The sequence below is a fragment of the Eulemur rufifrons genome, chromosome 28 (assembly GCF_041146395.1).
Source record: "Eulemur rufifrons isolate Redbay chromosome 28, OSU_ERuf_1, whole genome shotgun sequence".
NCBI lineage: Eukaryota > Metazoa > Chordata > Mammalia > Primates > Lemuridae > Eulemur > Eulemur rufifrons.
In genome coordinates this window covers 15,191,920-15,215,068 of record NC_091010.1, presented here as the reverse complement: position 1 = coordinate 15,215,068, position 23,149 = coordinate 15,191,920, and the positions used below count along the sequence as shown (strand labels likewise).

Here is a 23,149-nt window from a genome sequence, read left to right as displayed (position 1 = left end):
TAAAAAAAGAACACATTAATGGTTTTAAAAGATGCGGTCTAAATGTTAATGAATCCCATCCTAATGTTGACTACATTTCAGTTCTGATGAATCCAAGTTCCTGGTTTCCAAGCTCCTTGGTGTCACATTCAGGTCTGCACTGACTTCTCCAGGGAGAGCGGGTGAATGAGGAGAGTGCCGGGTGTTCTGAGGCCGTGTCAGACCAGCAGTTTCTCTCCTGACCTTTCTGTTCCATCAAGCAACGCTGGCACTTGGGGCCAGCAGAGGGGCTCCCAGACCTGGCCTTGCTGCAGTCCTCGGGGAGCCTGTGAAGCACAGGGTGTCCCCAGTAATGTTCTTAGATTCTGGTCTGGCAGGTCTGCGGCAATCACTGGGACTTAGGGTGTGGGGAAAATGGGACCCAGACATCACACAAACCAAACGGGGTGATTAGCAGGCTACTGCCAGAGGGAACACAGAAGGGAATCGCAGGTCCCAAGGAATCTTAACACAAGAGGAAAGAGACTAAGTATGTGAGTTTTAAGGTGGGGCCTGTGGGAGGCTCTGTGCTCTGCGTGGCTTCCCCATCAGATCATAACCAGGCCCCGCTCGGGCAGCCTCTAGCTTGATATTTGCCCCACTGGGCTGCCCAGTCCTTGGCCAGTCCTGAGCTGATGCCCTGGATCCGTGCAAGCAGCACAGCAGCACTTCCCACTCTGCGGCCGGATGACAGGGCTGACGGGTCTCCTTTCCTACCCGCACAGCACCTTAAAGGTTCTCTTCTCCCTGTGTGCCAAAAGCCCTTGCAGAAGCACCTTCTTGGAAGCCCTCCCTCAGCTACGACAGATGTTACCCCACTGACTTTGTAGTCATGCAAGGAAGGGGCTAAAAAATAAAATCTTGATACTATACCCAATATTATTTTGTAACTGAGAGGGAAAACAATCAGGGTTAGAGTATGAGGCAAAAAACTCCACTGGGCTCCTCCGTCTACACGAGGCCTTTCACCTGGTGTGTGCGCGTTATCCTGCCTTTTCAGTCTGAGCCCGCTTTAAGCTTTGTGTCTATGATCTGTACAGCACCTACCCATCTTGTGTTGAACCAATAGCGCAAAAGCAATTTTTTTTCTTCCAAGGGGTGTGAAAGTAGTGACTTGCTTAACAGGAGAGTCGTGAGCACCCAAGTTTAGACACTGGAGAGCTTAACGGGCCAGTTTCACACGGGCACCAAGTCAAGCACTCAGAATCAAATGTTTTCACACTCAGACAGAACTTTCTCCGAACCCCATAAAATAATGTTCATGAATATTCACAGTGTGGGGAGGGGCCTAAACTTTAGATTCTTAAAAAAAAAAAACAAAAAAACAAAAAAACCATACAAACAAGCATTCGTAACAGAGCAAAACGTTCACACTTTTTTAAAAGAAAATGATCTTCCAAACATACAATCCCAAATTGGGTGCTTTTTGTGCATCTTTATAAAAATGAAGTTTGCTACTACATTGCTGGGTTCTAAGGGGTGTTTACACAGACTGTGCAAATGAGGCAACTGGATCTCTTTGCAAATGAAGATCAAAGTCAAAAAGAAAAAAACAATTTCACTTTATTTTAAAGACAATGATTGGCATACAGAAGGTATGCACTAGCATAAAATAAACTTTCATGAAAAGCATTAAAATCCATTATAAATTAATTTATTAAATAGGTATTTGGTATATGTGATGGTTTTATTAGATATTACTCTTATTTATTGCCAACCCCTCCCCCAAAGTCAAAACAAATCAGAAAAATCTCATAACTCCAATTTACACTAAATAATTTATTTTCCCAAAATGTGTATGTGTTCTGAGATGTGACACATGATACAGTTCAATTGGTCATTCTCTATCAATCATAATATGACAGGACACAAGAGGCTAAAAATGGCTCATCATAATTTATTTTATGTTAAAATGTACAGCTTTTTTTTGTTTGTTTTTTTTTGTTTTGTTTTCTTGAAGTGACTGACTAAAAAGAGAACAGATAAATACAAGAGTGTCGCTGGCTCCTATTTTATACAAGGATTACGCCTCTCCTGCTTGGCCCTTACTGTCACCCTGTACAGGTACAAAGGCTACAAAAAAGGAAGCAATATAAACAGACACAAATAACTTTTTTGCTTTTTTACATGCGATTTGTAAGCTTAGTTTGAGCTATTCACAAGCTACTTTTCTATTTTTCCTTAAAAAATAACTCCAATATTTTATAAAGATAGAAAAATCTACAGATGGAATGAAAATGTAAAGTTAGAGGCATTTCCATAAAATAGCAACTTTACACCAAATTCACTATTTTTTTTTAAATCCTGCCAAGTATTTGGACATATATGAAATGTTTCAAAACCTGACAGATAAACACTGAGATATGCTTCATTCAATAAACAGAAGTCTGCATTTATAAAACAGAAAGCTGCCTTTTTTCCCCAAAGAAATCTGTCACCAAAATGGAAAAGGGTCTCAACTTTACACCAAACATTTAGCAATAAAACCCTTTTGACTAACCAAATGGGAATAGCTTTTATAGCTCTTTACAGTTTTATAATTAACAAAAATATAGTATTTTTTTTAAACCCTCAAATTAGGGCACCCTAATCAAGGCAAAAAACTTAAGAAATGGCTTACTGTTAGCACAACACTTGTACAGTACTACAAAATGCACTGTCACTAACAAAGACATTAGCGGCATGCTGAAGTGTCACCTTAAACAAAATATACAATAACTGAAATGCTAAAGGCATTTACATGGAGTGGACAAGGAAGGAAAAAAAATCTCTAGGTTCAATATTATAACAGATAATTTGGGGGGGAGGGCTTGATATCCACATTGTTTAATGGAAGCAGACACAATGAGTGGCTGCCTCCAAAGTGTAGTCCAGAGAGAGGCCTTCCTTTGCAGAGAATTTTATATAAAAGTAACAGAAACAAAGGTACCAAAAAAGAAAAAGGAAAAAAGAAAAACAACTTGTATAAGGCTTTCTGCTGCATACAGCTTTTTTTTTTTTTTTTTTTTTTAAATAAATGGTGCCAACAAATGTTTTTGCATTCACACCAATTGCTGGTTTTGAAATCGTACTCTTCAAAGGTATTTGTGCAGATCAATCCAATAGTGATGCCCGGTAGGTTCTGTGGACTGCCCACACTGTCTACCTTCTCATGTAGGACCCATTGAGAGACTGTTTGGACATGCCTGTGTTCATGTAGCCGTGATGTCCGGGCGCCGTGTACATCATGTTACCGTGGGGCGGGGTCTGCATTGGCTGCTGGGCATATGGCTGGGTTCCCATCATGCCCATCTGCATCTGCATAGGGTATTGGGGCGTTTGATTCATGTAGCCATGATTGCTGTGGTAGCCACTGTTCATCATCGGCTGGGACATGCTGTACCCATTCATGGCATTGAGAGTGTTCATGTTCATGTTCACAGAGTTGACATTGTAGGCTGGGGCTGGCATCAGGTTCACGCTCATGTTCATGCCTCTTTGCATTGTTAAAGTCCGTGCGGGACCCTGCATGGCTACAGTCTGGGAGCGCCCATAGATTTGTGACTGATGGGTGGCAGCGGCTGGTGACAGGGATGCCGACTTGGTTCTCATGGAGACGTGGCCCTTGCTGGCAATCTGGGTTTGCAGTCTTTGGCTGTGGGAGATGCCAATATTTGATGCAGCCATGTTCCGTTGTAAAAGAGGCGGTGGCAGATTCATCGGAGGAGGAGTCAGGTTGGGGGGTGGGGTCATTGTAGCTTGTGCTTGGGGTCCCCCAGGGACGGAGTGTGGAGACTGAGAAAGCTGAACAAGCCCTGTGTTACTTAACGGTGTGGACAAAGAGGCACTGTTTGCATAGGAAGTCACAGCAGCGGAATGGCTGTAAGGCAATGAATGATCAATAAGTGTATTAGTTAACTGCTGAAGTTTGGCAAGGCTGAAGGTGGCTGACGGCTGTGGGTAATGCCCAGCCCCAAAATCACTCTGACCCATTCGCTCGTATAAGCCAATGTTGGCGTTGCCCGCCTCGGGGATCTCGGCCAGCTGCATGGGCGGGGTGAAGTTAGCAGCCATGCTGCACGGGGCCAGCTGCTGGCTGCTGCTCGGCGGCCTCTCCACCACACAGCCTTGCGGAGACTTGACGCTGCAGGTCGGGGGAGAACTGATGCTGGTTTGCTGCAGCATGCTGCAGCTCCCGCTGATGTTGGACATCTGCTGGGTGACAGCACAGCTGCTCTGTGTCAGATTGCTGGAGGTGAGGTTGCTATAGGAGCAGCTGTTCTGTGAAGAGCCATTTCCACAAATGCTGCCACCCATAGTAGAATCATAGCTGCTTGGGTTTTCGTAGTTCTCAGTTGTGCTCTCGATACTGCCCAGGTCACTAAATCCGCTGTCTACGACTTGCTGTGAATGGTCGGAAACTGACGGAACATCCATCATTGGACTGGTTTCCATGTTCTGCAAAGATGGCACTGAGATGGCACTTTGATCTGGGCTGATTTGGGCATAGCTGTTTTCCAGGGCAGGGACACCTGGGCTATTGACAGAACGTACTGACTGGCCAGGATGGGAATGGACGGACGAAACCGGGCTACTGTGGTCTGACTGTTGGCAGTCGTCCAGCGTGGCGGCAATTTGTGGACTTTGGTCTGCATGGGTGTAGTTCTGGAGGCTTCTACAGGCCTCCTGAGTCTCGGCACAATCCTGAAAGGTGTCGTCCTGCTCACTGTTCTCCTGGGTCAAAGACTGAACTGCCTGGACGGTCTCAGAGTCGATTTCCATGATGGCTGTGTTTCCCTCTTTGAACTCAGAGTCCACTTCTTTGCTGTTCTTTTGGTCCTGCTTCTGTGCCTGTTCTTCTGGGGGCTCCTCATCAGATTCAGGAGCAGCTTCGGCGTCCCCAGCAAGCTCCTTAGGCTCATGGTTACAAGAAGCTGTAAGGTCTACACCACAGTCCATCAAGACCTCTCGGTTGGAACCACTAGGCTGAACACTAACGTCTAAAAAAGCCTCCTGGTTTTCTAGTACTTCTTTGAAGGCTTCTTTTGGGAGTTCTTCCTTTCCCGCCTCGGCAGACTCCATGTGACTGTCGTCTTCGTCATCTGCATCATGATCCTCGTTATGAGATGGCTCTTCGTCCTCTTCCTCCTCCTCCTCGTGATCATCCAAACGCACAGGGTCTTCTTTTTCCACAGAGATTTCTGGTTCCTCTTTTTCCTGACCTTTAGCACCATCTGGGTCTTTTTCTACATTTCCTTCTTCTTCCTCATCCTCTTCCTCTTCCTCGTCCTCTTCCTCTTCCTCCTCTTCTTCCTCCTCAGGTTTGATTAGATCGTCTTCTGGCTTTTCACCTGGTGATGTGTTTGGACTCACAGGTGCACACACTTCTTCCCTTCTGTTTTCATCCCGAGGCAGCAGGGCTTCCACAGTGTCCTTGACCTCCTCCTCAGTCCCGATGGGAGTGGGGCTGGTTTTGTCTTCTGAAGTCTCCTTCTGTTCTTCCACTGTTACCTGGTCATCAGGTTCCATGGGCGTTTCTGGCGGGGTGTACAAATTCAGTTTAAATCCAGTCTTCCTCTCTTTGTTTTGCCTCCACTTAGACAGACTACGCTTTGTTCCTTTTGGCCACACTTGTTTGCACTTTAGAGGTTCAAGATTGTCTTTACTGCCTTCCTTCAAGTTATTTGCATCATCATCCATATTGTCTTAGTGAAGAGACAGGGGAAGGAAGAAAAACAAAGTCTTAGAAAGCGTAACTACCACTTGAATTCACTCCTTTAAATTAATTAGCAAACACTGCTTTCAATTTAACATTTTAAGAGCCGATGGTAAAGACATAATCAAGACTAATGTGGAATAATATTGTGGTATAAACCAAGTAAATAACCTAGGCCTGGGAAAAGAACATATTGGGAACACATGGGTATAGGCAACTATAATAAACTTATTTGAGTTTCACAAACAACACACTCTGAGATGCAAAAACCTGGAGTTTCGCAGTGTAAAAAGATCAATTTGAACATTTACAAATTAGGAAATACAGAGGAAAAGGATTAATGCTAGCTTATATCCAAATCATCACTGTATTGGGAAAATGACTGGAAGCCTAACTCGCATATCCTACCCTGAGAAAGTAAACCTGTTTGTGGACATTTACTGGATTTAAATGATCTCAGATGGCATTATTTACTCTGATTTGAATGTTCTCTCTGGCATAAAAATAAACTGTGTATCTCTGAAACAAATGAATAAATAAATACCCAAAACAAATGCATCTGTAATCATCATTTTTAGGATCATTATTTTTGCATGACACAAATTGCAATGTAATTACTATCAAATTTTGAACATTTAAAATACAGGTATTCTTTTTATCACTAGTTCTGTCCACACTGAATTTTGGACCAGTATGCTGCTCAAATGTAAGATTTGAATATTAAAGACAATTAGAAACAAACCATAATCATGAAGTTCATTTCAGTTCAGCTTACTTTATTTTTCCTGTACCTATATGCACATGTGAATATACATATGCATACATTTACAAAATATAAGCAAATAAATGTGCACATAAATATATGTATAAAACACCCAAGTATTCTTAAGACCTTTAGAAAATTAAAGACCATACCAACCTCTTAGAATCAGTGGTCAATTTAAAAGAAAAGCTTTATAAAGAACAATAGCCTTATTAGAAATACTATTTGGGAAAATAAAATTTTCATTCAGCCAACATGGAACAGATATCCTTTTTGCCAGAATGCAGTGATTTCTAATTCAGTCAGCACACAGCAGGGTAAGCTGTAGCTCATTTAGGTAATAAAAGGATTACAGATAAACTTACCTGCAAGCATTACATTCAAACTGACTAGCTGAGATGCATATATGGTCTAGAATGGTTCCTGCAGAAGTGCCAAGTACTATGCCGGAGTTAACAGTCATCTTAGGACATTTCTATTCACAATGGCAGGTAACAGCCATGCCAATGCCCCTAAATACCACATTCTTACTCCACATGCTACTGGACCTACCAGCTTCCATAGGAACACCTCCCTAAATCAGAAGATGAGTTTTCTGATAATTATTTTTAAGAAAGAAGACCCTGAAAGGAATCAGGTACAATATGGCCATCCAGAATTTTTAAAGGTAAATAAGATAAATGGCACAAAGTGGAGAATGAAGGCGGTGATAATTCACTTATAGGCTCCTGAGAAGACAGCCAAAAAGTAGAAATTAGGCTCAATTTCCACCAAAAACAAAAAAAAACTACTCACTGCACTGCAGTTCATTGAATGCTCATTTGTTGAAAAAAACCAAAGAATAAGCAAGGCTTGGTTTCTCTATACCTAGGGTAAGATGTCATTCCCTCAGCAAAACCCTGTACGCAGCAAGAGTGTTCTTGCTAACTAAGAAAGGTAAGAAGATGCTTGCTTATGTTCTGAAGACTGTGGCTTTTCAAGAGCTAAGTGATACCTGTGGTTGACAGGGAAATGAGATAGCCTGTTCCCCAGACTGGAATTAAGTTTTGAATAGTCTTTTCAGCTGTAGAGAGACTGTCCCATAAATCCTCATGATACAGCTGCGGACACAAGCTCCCAACCTGACAGGCGAGGGATGGTTGCTTCTAAATTTGGTATTTTTTTTTAGAGAATGAGGTAGGGATGTCCTTGCCAACTTAAAAGGAAGGACGGTTTCCTGACTTCAACATTATTCTCTATTACCAAAGCTAATACTGACGGTGTGGGTAAGTGTAGATGATTCTTGATAGCAGTAAATACTATGATACTACTGATTATAAGGTGGATCATTAATTTACTAATATTTGTTTTCCAGGAAAAAAGAAATCATCACATTCAATGCTCACATTGATAATAATATATATCCTGATTTCAGGAATACTAAATGTGAAAAAAAGTACATATCAGAATCAAAGAAACGCAGTGTGCCTCTTACTGACAGACTTCAAAGTTTTGGGGATAAGCTAATTTCTGGAAAGTAAGATGGACCCATCTAGAGGAATGTTCTGGCCTTAGAAGTTGTTTAACATAAAATATAATTCCAGGAGGAAGGATACACACTTTGTGGATGAGAGAGGACAGACAAGCACTCACTTCACAGGCCTGCTCTTGGCAGCAGGTCACACACAGACATTCACAAGCGTAAGGTTTTTATAATTGCTCTACTTACTTCTACAAGGGTCAGCATTCTTAAAGCAATGATTGTCTCTTCCTTCCTCTTCCTCTGTTTGTCTTTTCTTCCCAGGTTGATGTTGGAATGCTTTTCTCAGGACTGGCTTCCTGCCATCTTCCTCCACTTCAATCTCACAGGTAGGCTCCAGCTGCGGCATGGGCCTCTCTTCATCGGAGTTGTCAAAGGGCTCATTCAGTACTTCTGTCGTCTCGGAAATGGTCTCTGTTGTTACGCTGCTGTTGATCCTCCTGCGTTTACGACCCCTTTTCTTCTTTAGCACAAAAGGCCTCTGAAATTAATTCCAAACATAATACATAAGAGCTCATGAGAAATTAAATGGTTCAGTTGATATGCAGCAAACATGTACTTGAACGCGTGTCTGAGAATCGTACACGTAAAGACTTCTGTAATGCCTTTGTACTTAACCTTCCATTTGATGTTTAACATCCCTCTCGGGCTCCAACTACACAGGCAAGTGTTTTCCAAATAAAACAGTTGTTTACTCAAGCAGATGCTTTGAGAAGGAACATCCTAGCAGCTTGACTAGAGATTTTAAAAGCTAAGCTTTGCTTTTCTAGCATATATTTTCCAAGTGGTACTTGCTGGCTTCAATATCCTGCAAGTCATAGACATTATGGTCATCACGGACTCCACTGTTTCTACAAATGGTGCGATAATTACCTAGCCATCAGGCCACTCATTTAATACTTGGTAACTGTTCAAAGAGTGCCCACTACATGCAGAGCACTATGGGAAATAAGACACAAGACTAGCCTACTTGTTGCCATTTCACAGGACTTCAGGAACTATGAAAAGGAAAGGAAAGGGTACTTGAAAAAAGGGTCACTCTACTGTGTAAGATGTCAACAGTCATGTGTTGGCGGCTGCTCAGATGTGAGTAACTGATCATTTTGCAAACTATTTTTACATAGAAGGCACCTAAAAAAAGTTAAAAGACATGCAAGATGTCTTATTTATATAAGAAATATTTTTTCTTTTTTTAAATTAAATTTTTTTTGGAGATAGGGTCTAGCTCTGTCGCCCAGGCTAGAGTGTGGTGTTGCAATTGTAGGTCACTGTAGTCTCAAACTCCTGGGCTAAGAAATATTTTTTTCTATTTGCACTAAAGGTTGGCACAAATGACTCTCCATAATTGCAATTATAAAGTATTTTCCCAAGCAAAAAAGTATTTAATGATACAAAATTCAAATAGAGGAATAACAGATGGATTTGGTGCTAAAACATTATCTGTTAATAATTGTTGCCCCCCTACCCCCCAAATTGTTGAAAATACACTGCAAAGATGGTTCCATATGCTTGGTCAAATGCCAACCTCCAGGTAAACTGTATCCAAGAATTATTGTCTTTTTAACACTCTGAATGTTTAATGCTCTGAATGTTGACTGAAGAATACATATAAGCCTGTTAATTGTACTCTGTAATTTAACATTTATAGTTATTAATCCCTCCAGCCTGCCTGCCCTCCCCAATCCACTAGAATTTTCTTAAACATGAGTGTAGCCAGTGTGAAGAACTGACTTTCTTTAGGTCAAGTCCATTTACATGGCAGTAGCCCACATTGTGCCTTGGATGATTCTGGTTTTTGATGTTTTTAGAACGAGTTTCTTTTGTTATATACATAATACATGAATGTATTCTCCTTGTAAGGAATTAAAACATTATTCATAAGCCTGCAGTCTACTTTATGGGACGCTCCTTTCTGCCACCTCCCCACAGATACCCTCCACTAGGAGACCGCCAGGCTCAGAAGAAAGAACACTGAGCTGGGAGTTAGAACAGCAAGTTCCGTGACAGACACTGTGCTGGGTGGCCTTGGGGCACAGTCTAAACGTGCACTGTGTTATCTATTGGTCTTGGCTATACTGACAGTATTTAGCCCCTCTCTATGTCCCAGACAGAGACTGAGGACAAAGAGATCATATCTGGGTGAACAATTACCTAAAGACAAAATCAATTCTTCTCTTTCTGTGCCACTGGAGGTGATAAGGTAGATCTAGAGAAAATACCACGCTACTAAGATATGAGGAATTTCAATAATGGGTAGTGGTCACCAATGCAAACTATCACTGCCAAAATCAAGGGTCTAAAACACATTGTAGCCATTTATGCCAAGAACGAGACAAAGAAACAGCATCGGGAGCAGTGGGCTTGGCATCTTGAGTGCTCACGTGGTTCTGGTTCAGTCTCTAATGAGTCAGGTTACCTTGGACAAGTCTCCTGGCCTCTCTAGGTCTTGAAGGTGGTTTAAGTGCTCTCTGGGGCCCCTTTCTGTTCCTAAAACCAGACTTACTCTACTCCTGCAGGCCAGCAGGTGGCAGTGACTACTAGACTAGGAAGCTGGCCTGTCCCTGGTTTCCTGTCATAGCACTAACAAACCTCAAAAAGTAAACACAATCATGACGGTAGGATAAACGATTATGATATACGATCAGTGGGGCTGGGTACACATAAACTACATCTAAAGAACAGAGAGTGAAACAGATACTAATAGATAGAATGTTTGCAATGACAAATAGGATTTGATTGAAAGTGACTCAGACTGAAAATCTAAACAGACACATACCTTTCTCTTTATGGCAACTGACTGTGGTTTAGTCAATCGTGGGGGAGAGCTCTGAATATTTTCTTCTTCCTCTTCTTCCTCCTCCTCCTCATCCTCTTCTTCTTCCTCTTCCTCCTCCTCCTCCTCCTCCTCTTCATCTTCTTCCTCTTCTTCCTCCTCCTCTTCTTCACTGCTCTCTTTAGACAGCTCCATCAGCTGCCCTGCCACTGGCCGGCTCTCCGGGGAATGCAAGTATTTATTTTTCGATTGTACTTTTGCAGGTGATTGCCTACTGTTAGCTCTAGATGACAGGATCTCTTGCTCCTCCTTTTCCCAGCAGCTCGCTTGTTCCATCAGCCGCTCAGCCTACGGGGGGAGGGTAAAAATGGCGGCTGGTGAGAGGGCAGCTACACTGCCAGAGCCTCTACAGATCAATGGCCAGGGCCCCTGAGTCAGTTCTGATCAGGACAGTCAGCCAGCCACGCAAATTCCAGCTGCACCATCTCAGGACCCTTTCGCATCAGTTAGGATAACAAATCAAAGAAGATCGGGTTTCATGGGATATTTAGCAGTATTAATGATGCAGCGAATTGATTTGAGTCCTTTATCACTACATTACATGCTCACTGGCATGGAGCACTTTAAGCAAGTTCATAAACACAAAGAATCGATTGACATTGCAGCCTTGGAGCTCAACATCAAATCTGATCTGATTACATGCTCTCAGTAGTGAAAAATGCTGCTTTGTGATCAATGATAAATGTTTCATTTTTCATACTCAATTCAATAAAATTATCATGTCTTACCATGCAAGCTCAGTTAGAATAAATTAGTGCCATATCATTTCACAAGCTATCTCTACATAACCAAGCTTTTGACAATGATGTTAATGACTTTCTTAGCTTAAGAATGCTACAAGATTGAAGTTACACAACTTAGAATAATAAAGACAATCATTACCTCTTTCTCAGCTTCTCGCTCTTCTTCAGAAACTGCAGCATTAGAAATTAAAATTGGGGTCCACCTCAGACTCTCTGGATCAAGTTCATTGGCTCGGGAACAGGTTTTCAGCTTTTCCATGTGGCCCAATATCAACTTTTCCCTTCTAATGATGACAAATCTGTAATGCGATAAGGCAGAATAAAGTGCAATTAAAAGCTGAAATTTCATTTCACCTTCGTGTACTGACATAATGCTAGCACTAATATTGCCTGTGCTAGGAAAAATCAGAAAGCACATCAAGGAAAGGGTACAGCAAATTGAAATACAACCTGCAAAAAGGTGTCATTTCATGTTTTCCTTTAAGGAGAAAAGTTTTAATAATACTGTTAGGGAACCTCTTATCTTTAACTAGAATGAATGGTACCTAACCTCCAGGGACCCTGTCTGGTGTGGGATGCTTGAAAAGCAGCCCAGGGTCCCAGTGCTCACCTGCCATCTCTCTTGTCGATCATGTGGAGGTGCTGCAGAGTGGTGGCAATGTCATGTGGGCACATGCCCGTAGCTCTGCTGATCGCCTTGATGCTGATGTGCCGCTCATGGTGGTGGTAGAGATATTCCAAGATGACACTCTTCCAATAGGCCAGGTAGGAGAGACGACCCAGATCAGAGAGTGGCTTTTCAGGAGACCCTGCTTGGCCTTCTCTTCTAGAAAGCAAATAACCTAAGGCAGAAAAAAGTAAAAGTCCACCTCACTGTGGCGTCCCCAGAGCTTGGACCAGGAGCCACTAGAAATAGTATGAGTAGCAACAAGGTAAAAACATCACACCAGAGAAGCACATTCATTTTATGTCTGCAGCCTCTTCCCAGGTACAGCGATTTGATCTCCATGAAGTTTATGCTTCTGAACCTTTTACAGTGGCACTAAAAGACAATTCACACAGCTAGCGGCAGCATTCCAAACATACACGTGACATATTTAACAAAGAGTAAAAGCTAAGGTTGAAGACATTACTTCTGGTAAGTCTCAACAACCAAGTTTCCCACCAGCTTCAGATTCTTTCAAAAACTAAATGTCAGGCACTTACTCAGAAATCCTGTCGAGGGACCACCCCAAACATTAATGGGCAAGTTGTTTTCCACAGGAAGGACCTAATGACCCTTTGACAGCTGGGTCTTAATAAAAGAGAAGGGCCTCTGTTGACTCAGTCTATATTGCTTGTTACATTTAACTAGCGGGTTGATCTGAAGCTTTGTTTTAGGACTAATAAAAGAATGTCTTTCAAGTCAACTGCTGCAACTCACATCAGTTCCACTAGCGCTATTTTCACCTCTTTCATGGAAATTAATTTATAATCCAACCCCAGAATGTTGCTCCTACAAATTAAAACAAAACAAAACAAAACAAAACTTAGAACAACCTATTTCATGTATGCTCAGAAAAGTCCTCAAGCATGTTAGGTTTGAACACATTCTACACCATTACTGTGAAGGTTCCTTGGCAAAGGAACTTTAAAATGAAAAAAAAAAAAAACTCTAAATCCACTTGAAGGTAATGAATGAAGGCTGGCGGCTGTCTCAGTAATTAAGAGCCACTTATGGAGTAGAGAAGAAATGCTATAAACTAATGATGTCTACCTTGCTCTAATTATCTATTTCAGCAGCCTCACCTTCATGAACTTCCTAAATTTAAACAAACATCAACCACATACAGTAGGTGGCAGCAATTACAAAATCATGCTGCTCTGTAAACCACCCAAATCTTCAGCATTTTTCTTCTTTATCTACATTTCCAAAATGGCTGCATTCTCAAGAATTTTCTCAATTTTAGTTTTTTCATTAAAGAAGAAATCAATGCCTCTGAGGCGTTTTCCTGCCTTTCAAAATCACTGCAAATACAGTGATGTAGAAATATAGAATGAGAAATCCAACCTGAACCCGAGAGGGGTATAATCACAGCATTTTGCATTTTGATGGCTTTAATCTGAATGCCATTATAAAGAATAGGCATAGATTTAACTTTAGGTTTTGCTGAAGTCTTTTGACTTATTTGTCTCTTTAACTCATGTTTAAGTGCAAAGTATTTGACTGAATGCAAACAAGCACCACACCATTTTACAGTCAAACCACTGTCGACACGTAATTCGGCTGCAGACTGAGCCTTTCAATAGCAGTGTGTCAGGAATGCTAACATGGATGGCCACTGTGCCAAAGCCAGCCCATATTGTGTCCTGTCAACATAGAGAAGAGCTCTCTCTGTTGCTAGAGTACGAAGCGAGCCCAGACCTCAGAATACAGATAATTGGCACATCCGTCACCTGCCTCCTAAGTGCTTGGCACATGCTGAGAAACGTACTCAGTCAGCTGGGGGTCCCAGCTCTGTATTCCTGGGGGGAGAGAACCACAGAACCATCGATATGGAACTATCCCCTTTTGTTCATGAGATCCCACAATTAAAAGTCCCCTGCAGTGACTGCTAAAGTCCCCAAGCCCTCACTAGTACTTACTTGAACCCCACAGTTGGGGACAGATCCCCTACCCTCAGTCTAGCGGAAAGATTTCTGTACAAGCAAAGTGTTCGGAAGGTGGAAAATGCCTTTGCTACCCTACGTCCCCCACTACGGTGGGCTACCTTACCAGGGAAGCACGTGTGTTTCTTTGTTCTGTCTTCCCTTCCCACAATCCCTACTGTGGAAAGACGAAGCAGCCAGAATCCCGAAAAACCCTACCTTACACAGCTGTTCGTGTTTTCACGCCCTCAAGTCGTACAGATACACCTTATCAGGAGCCTTAATAGGTTAGGCCACTCAAACTAGCAGGCAACTTGTGGTCTGTGGGGAGCATTTAGGCATAAACCTTTTGGCACCTGCTACTCCTACCATGTTAAGTGGCTGTCTCCTGGGACGCTCCCTTGGACGCACACTGCAGTCTGTGACTGATACTGCCACAGAAGAGTCCTGGGGCCTAAGGAGGTCAGGAGAGGTGGCAGCAGGCTGATGAGTCCTAACGAGCTTGGGTCCATTGAGCCCACTGTTCTTCTGTCCCAGCAAAGGCCCTTGTACTGTGCTAGGAAAGGCTGGGAGGAAGCAGGGATGTTGCCACACCTGCCAGGAGGTGATGTTTTCCTGGGTGCTAGGGAGGAACAAATGCAAACCCAGGCTCCCATCAGAACACAGCAGGGGGGCTTTGGGGAATGGCACGCACCAACACTGCAGGCCACACAAGGCCGCTGCCTGCAGGGAGTTTTTCCTTCCCCTCTCCAGAGAGTTGCCTTTATGTAGACAGATCTATTAGGATAAAGAAGGAACTTACAACTTGTGGAAGGAACTGATACTTACACCAAGAGCCATTTGTAAGTCCACAAAGTCTGCTCCTGAAGGAGAAAGTTTGGGGTCTAAATAGAACCCATCAGAACACTCAAAATGAGCAAGGATGTCTGATTCCTTACGAGTTAAGTGAAATCACTTGTAATATGTTAAACCACACAACTTAGGAGAAAAGTGTTCGCCATGTCTACTCTACTCCATTTGTGCACTAGGTCGATGGAAGACAAGAGTTCCAATTTTACCTGCAGTAGGAACTTCCCCTCAAAGAAGCTGCAGCTGGTGGCACTTCACTACTCTGACCTTCATAGCATGGGATGTTTTGTTTCTGCCTACTTTTTCCAGGCTCTTCAAAGCATAATTATGATATAGCCCATTAAAAGAATAATTTTGGTAAGAACATTTTACTTAGCAAGTAATTATAGAGATGTGGTGGTTTAAGTTACAGCTCTTAAATTTAACTTACCAAAAAGATTCCAAATAATTGATCTAAGATGCAGGGAAATAAAAAGCACTTATCTTGGAAGCCGGTGTATTATCCTGAAGCATCTGAAACAAGTACAATACACCGCTGGTGAATAGATTCCCATGATGCTCTAACACTTCTCCTTAACTCAGGATACTTTCAATCAGAAAAAAATCTCAACTATCCCTGGGGAAACCTGGCTGTTTCAGATGGAAAACAAAGTGATGTTTGGAGGACAAATCCCAGTAGCTGTAGTATAATTAATCGCTGGTGAAATTATTCCCTTGAACTTGTCTGTGAGCCAGGTGCTGGCGAACAGCACTTACTGTGAGTGGGAGTCTTGTAATTGAAAACTGAGTGGCCCATAAACCCCTTACCCACATCAACTATCCTGATCCTAGCAAGAGCTGGCTTCCTCTTTTGCTTCCTGGGGACGGTGAGTTTGGAGTTGCAGTGTGTGGGCCACAGGCTTAATTCAAAAGATTACCAAGGTGTTTGCTTAAAGGGACTGGAAGAATAAAGTGATGTCTACAAAAAGTAAGCATTTCTAAGCTGTACTGCATGGAGCCCAAATGTACCTCATCTCTGTTAAAGCTGACCTACTTGTAGTAAGAGAATTCCCTGGAGTTCAAAGCGGTTAACTCCCTCCCAGGGGGAGAAAACAAAGTGGTAGAGATTTGCCTTCATGTAGACAGATCCATTAGGATAAGGAACTATCCAGACAAGGTCAAGATTTGTTTTTACAGACCCAAATTCCCAAATTAAATTTAACTCCCAGCATAATAACTGCAAGGTTAACCCTCATTTAATATGAAAATTGCTTCCTTTTAAACTAGTGGTATTCAAGAGACTAGATGGACCCGAAGTGGAATAATGTTCTCAGGCAACGGTGGATGTGGATAAGGACATCCCTCCATAAGGGCAGTCACCCTCACCCTTACACACCTCCATCTTCTACCGCCTGGAACCAAACCATACGAACTTCCTCGATACAAAAGTATAAACTTTGGCAAGCTACTCACTCCCAACTCCCATCTGTCTGGATTATGTGAGTTCGGGGTCACCGGCTGCTTTTAGGGGACGATAATCTTCGAGGATTACACACTTTTCATCAGACACCTGTTTAGCTCAGCAAATCCTGCTGAAAGGTCTGCATCGGTCGACAGCACTGGTTTTGCAAGCCTGGGAACAGACACCAGGCCAGGGATTTATGGCAGCTTTTGAGCAGAGGAAATCTGATGACACTAACCATGTTATCTTGTGCTTGGAGACGGCAATTCACTGGTCTACGCTCATCTGTTACTGGTTTCTGTGGGGAAGCGGCACTGTGACCAAGTGGATGAATGGCATGTTATCAGTTTACGTAGTGATAAATGAACTTGACAAGCTATTTAGGTCTTCTTGTTTAAATTTTGTGGTGATTTGGCAATTAGTGCAGAAGGAGAGCCTTAGCTCTCACATCATTTTAAGAGAACAGCAGTGTTCTAAATGACCTGTGACCTGCCTGAAATCTTACTGTTTTCCATTTATTAGAAGATATAGATATCTCCCTGGCAAAAGTGGAAATTTTTAACTTTTCAGATATTTTTATATTTTAAGAGATTTGGTTAGAAACTGTGGAAGTTTAAGGCATCTCTCCCACAGGTTCCATGGGCCTGACGTGATTATATAATAATTTGGATAAATATTGCCTGGCAAGATCTCAAAGTGTGGTCCCCAGATCTGTAGCATCAACATCACCTGGGAACTTGCTACAACTATAAATTCTCAGACCCACCGAATCAGAATCTTTGGGGACAGGACCCGGCAGCTGTGCTTTAACAAGCCCCCCAGGTGACTCTGATGTACACAGGTTTGAGGACCACTGCTATAAACCCTGCTCTGGAGCTGCTGGCTTTGATGAGGATGTGAAAACCTCTTTGTGAAGAAGGGAGAGCCATTTAAGAGACAGGACTGAAGAATCTCAAATAGGTGAGACCTCACCCAGCTTCTTGGTGGTGGGGAACTGGAGAATGGAATCTCCAAAGATCCACCAGACTGAAATTTAGCTAGAGGTCGTTGACTTGCCAAATTGTTTTGTTCCATATGTTCTATGCCTGTGCTTCTTGACTTTCATTGTGCACACAAACCACCTCTTGCTAGCAACATGGATTCTGATTTAGTACGTCTGGAGTGGGGCCTGAGAGTCTGCATTCTATAATAACAACTTCCTATGCCACACTTGGACCACACTTGACTAGCAATGGTTTATACATTAAATTGGTGGTTCTCAAACATTTTGGTCTCAGGACCTGAAGAGCTTTTTGCTTATAAGAGCTTATTTATTGATTCAACTGAGCAATCTGTCAAATATTAATTCATTTAAAAAACAATGAGCCCATTATATATTAACATAATTTTAATGAAAAAAACCCCTACATTTTCTAAAATATAAACAAAATAGTGAAGAGAGTGGCATTGTTTTACACGTTTGCAAATCTCTTCAACTTCTGACTTAAGAGAAGACAGCTAGATTTTCACATCTGCTTTGGTATTCAATGTGTTGTGATATTATAGGTCATGAAATTTCTGGAAAACTCCACTGTACACTCATGAGAGAACGAAAGTAAAAAGGAAAATAGTACCTTAGTATTGCTTTGAAAATAGTTATGACTTTGTGGACTCACTGGATCATATTTTGAGACCATGTGCATTAAATAAAAGATGAGAAGAATATTTAAAAGTTGGGCAAAGAGGCCACAGGTATTCTAAAACAATGTCATATATTGAATACAGGATGACAGATCAAAAGAGGCGCTAGAGATTGGTTAATACTCTGGAGCCAGACTGCCTGGAATGGAATCTGGGGTCCACCATGTAACCAGCTGTGTGGCCTTATCTAACCTCTCTGTGCTTCAGATCCCTCATCCATAAAATGCGAATAATAATCATACCTATCTCTTACAGTTATTGAAAGAATGAATACAAAGCACATAGAACAGTGCTTGGCATATTACAGTAACCCAATATAAGTGTTAGCTATTATTATTACTTAACATAATGAATAAAATCTCAAAGTGATCATTCGGGTGACAAAATATCCTTAATGTAAGGAAAAGAAATAAAATTTGGGCAGAAGGAAGGAGACAGACTGCTCTACAGAGTCAGGCTGAGAAGAGCTAACTTTGCCTGAGGCACCTGAAAACCATTCCATTGACTCAGACCGAAGTTCTCCCCGATCCCAGCCTGCCTTCCTACCCCACCACAGCTAACCACCCAAATATAAATTTAATTAAAGAAAGAGGCGATGAAAAAAACTGCTTCAGGAATGGTCTCAAAAAACTGGCGACTGAAAATTCCCAGCAAGCACAGTTCTGTGCCCACAAATTCCCTTTGGTCCTTAACTCAACTTCAAAGACTACCCTTAGGAAACAGCAAGCCCACCAAACCATGAAAACAATGACTGCTTAGGGCTGCAGCAGATGAAAGAAAGACCCAAATGTTCTAGAAGACTCAACCGTGTTGCTGGGAAAATGGCCTGAGCCAGAGAGTGGAGACAGCAGGTCTTCAGGGAAGGCAGGCTGGCCACCCTGGGTCACACACCAGTCTGATCTTCTAAGCCTCTCTCTTAGATCTCTCTTCTCCAAAGACCCCACAAGCTCCTAGCAGACCACTCCAGTGCCGAGCTCTTCCTCAATTATAGGAAAGGGCCACTGGTCTTTCTTACTGGATTTCCCCCCAACCCCCAAGACCAGTCCAGAGGAGAACGGTCCTCCTTCAACTTCTTGCAGAGGAAGGTGTACGGTAGGGGCATGACTCCCCTGGTGCTGTGTGGTACGTGCATGTGCACGAGCTTACAGACCATGCTGGGATTTACCAGATGGTTTCCGTGATTCGGTGGGTAGATTCGGACTCCCTTGAAGGGGGTGGTCGTTCGGTGTGTCAGTCACTCAAGGAAAAGGTAGGCACTTACATAGGAAATGAATTCACAAGTAGGGCATCAGGCTGCAGGAAAAGGGACTCACCCAGCCCCCACCATGATGCCCTAGTGTTGAGGAATGTGAACATCCATGAATGTGCTCCTGAGTTGGGGAAGTGGCCAGGGTGGCACCTGCTGCATGGAGGCAGGCTGAGGGCCAGAGGCAAAGCCCTGTGAGACAGCCACAGTTCACCAGATGAGTCAGTGGTAAGATACTACTGATATAACTGATAACGGAATTTGGTTAGAATGCCTCTCTTCATTGCTCCCTTTCCTATGCTCTAGTTCTCAACCCTGGCTGCGCATTTGAATCTCCTGGGGGCTTTAAAAAACTACAGACGTCTGTGTCCCACCCAACCTCAGCTCTTGCCTATCTCAGGCCAGTCTGGTTTCAGATATATTATGGGTTACATTAAGGAAAGGGCCTTGGGGACTACACTTGGGCCAGAACATGAAAGGGGGCACAGCACCAATCCCACTTCTCCATTTTTGCCACCCCAAAGGACTGTGGTGGTGGCAGCGGTGCCTCATGAGAGATCCGAGCAGAAGGTAAAAAATACTGGAGGAATGGACACACTACGAGGTGAGGCTGGGGAGAAGGATGGCCACTTGGAAAGAGAATGCTGTGATATCCTTCACAGAGAGTTCATTTAGTTAAACACTCGACTGAGGAGTATTTGTTAGCGTAGGGTGTGTCACCACAAGGAAGGTCCTGGTCTAGCGTATTAGAATAATAACATTTTTCTAAGAAGATGACCAACTACAAAATAGATTCAGTCCATCAATTTCCTTCTGAGGAAAATGAGGCACCAGCGACACACACAAAAAATGATCCGATCACGAAATGAGAGATTTTCTACTCTGACAATATCCCTTATGCCCAAACTAGAATCGTTTGGGGAAGGCAAGAACTTTTAAAAACATGTTTACTTAAATATATTGGGAAGTAAGCGAACTGCTCATGAAGCCCATTACCTATTACAAACCTAAGTAAAGCTCTGATTCGCCATTCAGAGGCGTTTTCATTAGGTAATGGTGAAGTACCGGCGCCAGGGCCTTGGCACGACAGAAATTAGAAAGAGATGCAGAGTAAGGCCTTCCTCTTTGATCTTTTTAAATTTTTCACAGTTCAAATCACTTTTAAATTCTGGCATATTTTAGGGAAAACAAATTTTTAAAAAAAATTTTTAAGATGAAGTAATTTGGCATTTTAAAATTATTTCCTCTTATAAATAAACAAAAGTCCACATTAGAGATTCAATCTGAAAAACTATTTCAGAAAATAATTTAATTCTTCAGTTCACACCTGCAAAAAAGCATCTTAAATATCTGCCCCTTGGGCTTGCTCCCCGAGTTGAAACCTGGATAAAATGTTCACACCTAAGTTACAAAATCCAGGTAATAAGAATTTAGCATTGAAAAGTCGTAAGATTTCAAACTGTCTATTAAACACATACACACTTCAAATAAAGCATCTGCTCCAAGCAAATGACTGCATGTACTTCAAATGCTTTACCTGTAAGACCATTCTCCTGTTGCTAAAACATTGCAATTGAATATTTCCTTAAATAAACCACTAAAAGCAAAACCTGAGGTTTTTTCCACTCACTTTTATAGGTCTGAGGTTCTACTGGGGCAGCTGAGACAGTTCATTCTAGTGCCTAGTCATCTGGTCTAATTCTACCCCACAGAATCATGGCAGCAGGGGCGGGAGGGGACACATTTACATCATCATGGACACCACCACTGATTTCAGAACCAGCCTTGGGAGACAGGACGGGTGGAACCTGCCTTTCCATTTGTTCTCCCACAAGCCTCCTAAAATACTGCGTGTGTGTGTGTGTGTGTGTGTGTGTGTATGTGTGGACGTACCAGCTGTAATTTTCAAAAATAGGACAAAGTATGTTGTCATTCCAATTCTGGATGATGAGCTTTCACACAGCAAACACAAATATACACCAAGACTGAAGAAAGGAAAAAGTGGGAATACAAATCTCTTTAAAATTTTTCTTTGTTTTCAAACAAAGTACGTTTCAAAAGGGACTCTGTCAGTCTTTGAGATAAGTTTCTCAAATCAAAGCACAGCCCATCACCTAATCTGACTGATCCACTGCTGTTGGAAATGCAAGATAGAGAAACTCTTTCTAGTTGTCCTCAGGTTATCTAGACAAACAATCCCACTCCACTGGGCTACTTTTCTTTTCACCTAATTTTTATTTATCTCCCAAACGCTTTCAAACTGGATTTGAGTTAAAAAGCCTCTGGCAATAAATGGTTGTGTCCCCCCAGGGTTGCTGCCGAGCCCACTCTGAAGGTGTGCAGCACACATGCATGCTGGGTGTCGGAGCTGGGGTGGGAGGGGGCGGCCAAGCAAGTGAACGGCTGGTTTGCCAGTGGATTTGGTGTCATATAGCCTTTAATCTTACAGGAATCTTAAAGTCCAAACTGGCTATGGTAGATGTTAGTTATTAGAAAAACAAAACCATATGCGATATCATCACTAGCAGTATTAAAGACATCAATTACTACCCCTTCAATTAGTAGGTGACCCATTTCTCTAAGCCCCTGGAATGAACTGCTATCTGTCCACTGTTCAGCTTGACTCTCTAATACTAGTAGTAGCTACAGTTGAGACGCCAGTAACAATATATTAATATTAGCAGAGCTTTACCACTATATTACTAATGTTATCCCCATGATCCTTTATATTATATAGTCATTATTAATCAAAGAATTTCCATTCATCTTTCAAAAGGATTGGAAGGGTTCAGTAGTGTGTTCAAACAGTTGAATGCCTACCATGTGCTGGGGCAGTTAGGCATTTTTCTAGTTAAGTTGTATAGAGACATCGCATTTTCCAAATTTAATGAGAAAAAAAGCTCTGGGAGTTTAATTTGTTAACTGGTATGCAACTGCTGCCGCAAGAACCACAAACTACGTAAATAACAGGAACTCAAATAGACATGTTAACAGCTAAAGTTCATTTTTAAAAAATCAATTCAATATGCTACATTGCAAAGAATCAATCACACTGCAATCATCATTTACAAATCAAAGTACAACACAGATACTCATGGGGGTATATACAACTAGGTGGAAGTGTATGATTATGGACAAGTAGATTGAAACTGTAAATTATGTAACTGTCTCTTGTAATTACCCTGCTTGAAAACTGAAACAAACTTCCTGTATAATTTTGCAGGAGAATGGAGATTGAGATAAAAAATCGCATTTTAGTTGGTTTTAACCTTTCAACAGCTATTTAATTTTGTGTGATGAGGTCAAAGAAAGTTTATGCTTAATTTATGAAACGTTGGTGTGGACGTATTTCAAAGTAAATCCTCTGAAAAGCTCCAGATTATTAATGAAATCTGGTGATTTCTCTTCCTCCTCAAGAAAAATTTACCTAAATTATTTGGTAAAATAAACAATGTTTAAAACAAATTCACAGGCATCATTCATTTTATATCCTCCAAAAACATTCATTACGGTCTGCAAGTTTTTAACTGATGCAACTGAAAAGCTGCTGGGGTGAAAGGCTGTTGGAGTCCTCAGGCACATCTTCTGCTTTGGTGGGGAAAAATCTATGAACGTCCTCAAGTCCATCGAGAAAAATCTCTGACACTGGGCAAACCACAGGGCAGGACTTCTAATCTACAAACAGGGAATCATCTTCTCCTTAAGAAGGAAGCCTGTTTTTGTGATAAATAATC

At 42.0% G+C, this 23,149-nt stretch overlaps 1 protein-coding gene across 16 annotated transcripts in view; it reads right to left on the bottom strand.

Moving 5' to 3' along the window:
* Positions 1-1,563: 1,563 nt before the first annotated feature.
* The window catches only part of KAT6B (lysine acetyltransferase 6B), a 185,374-nt gene continuing 163,788 nt past the window's right edge, over positions 1,564-23,149 (bottom strand). For all 16 annotated transcript variants that reach the window (XM_069460952.1, XM_069460949.1, XM_069460951.1 and 13 more), the window contains 5 exons: positions 12,182-12,413; positions 11,711-11,870; positions 10,772-11,116; positions 8,185-8,476; positions 1,564-5,702 (listed from right to left, as the gene is read on the bottom strand). In XM_069460952.1, the coding sequence (XP_069317053.1) occupies positions 3,160-5,702; positions 8,185-8,476; positions 10,772-11,116; positions 11,711-11,870; positions 12,182-12,413 (3,572 nt within the window). In that variant the 3' untranslated portion in view covers positions 1,564-3,159. The remainder of the gene's footprint in view (positions 5,703-8,184; positions 8,477-10,771; positions 11,117-11,710; positions 11,871-12,181; positions 12,414-23,149) is intronic.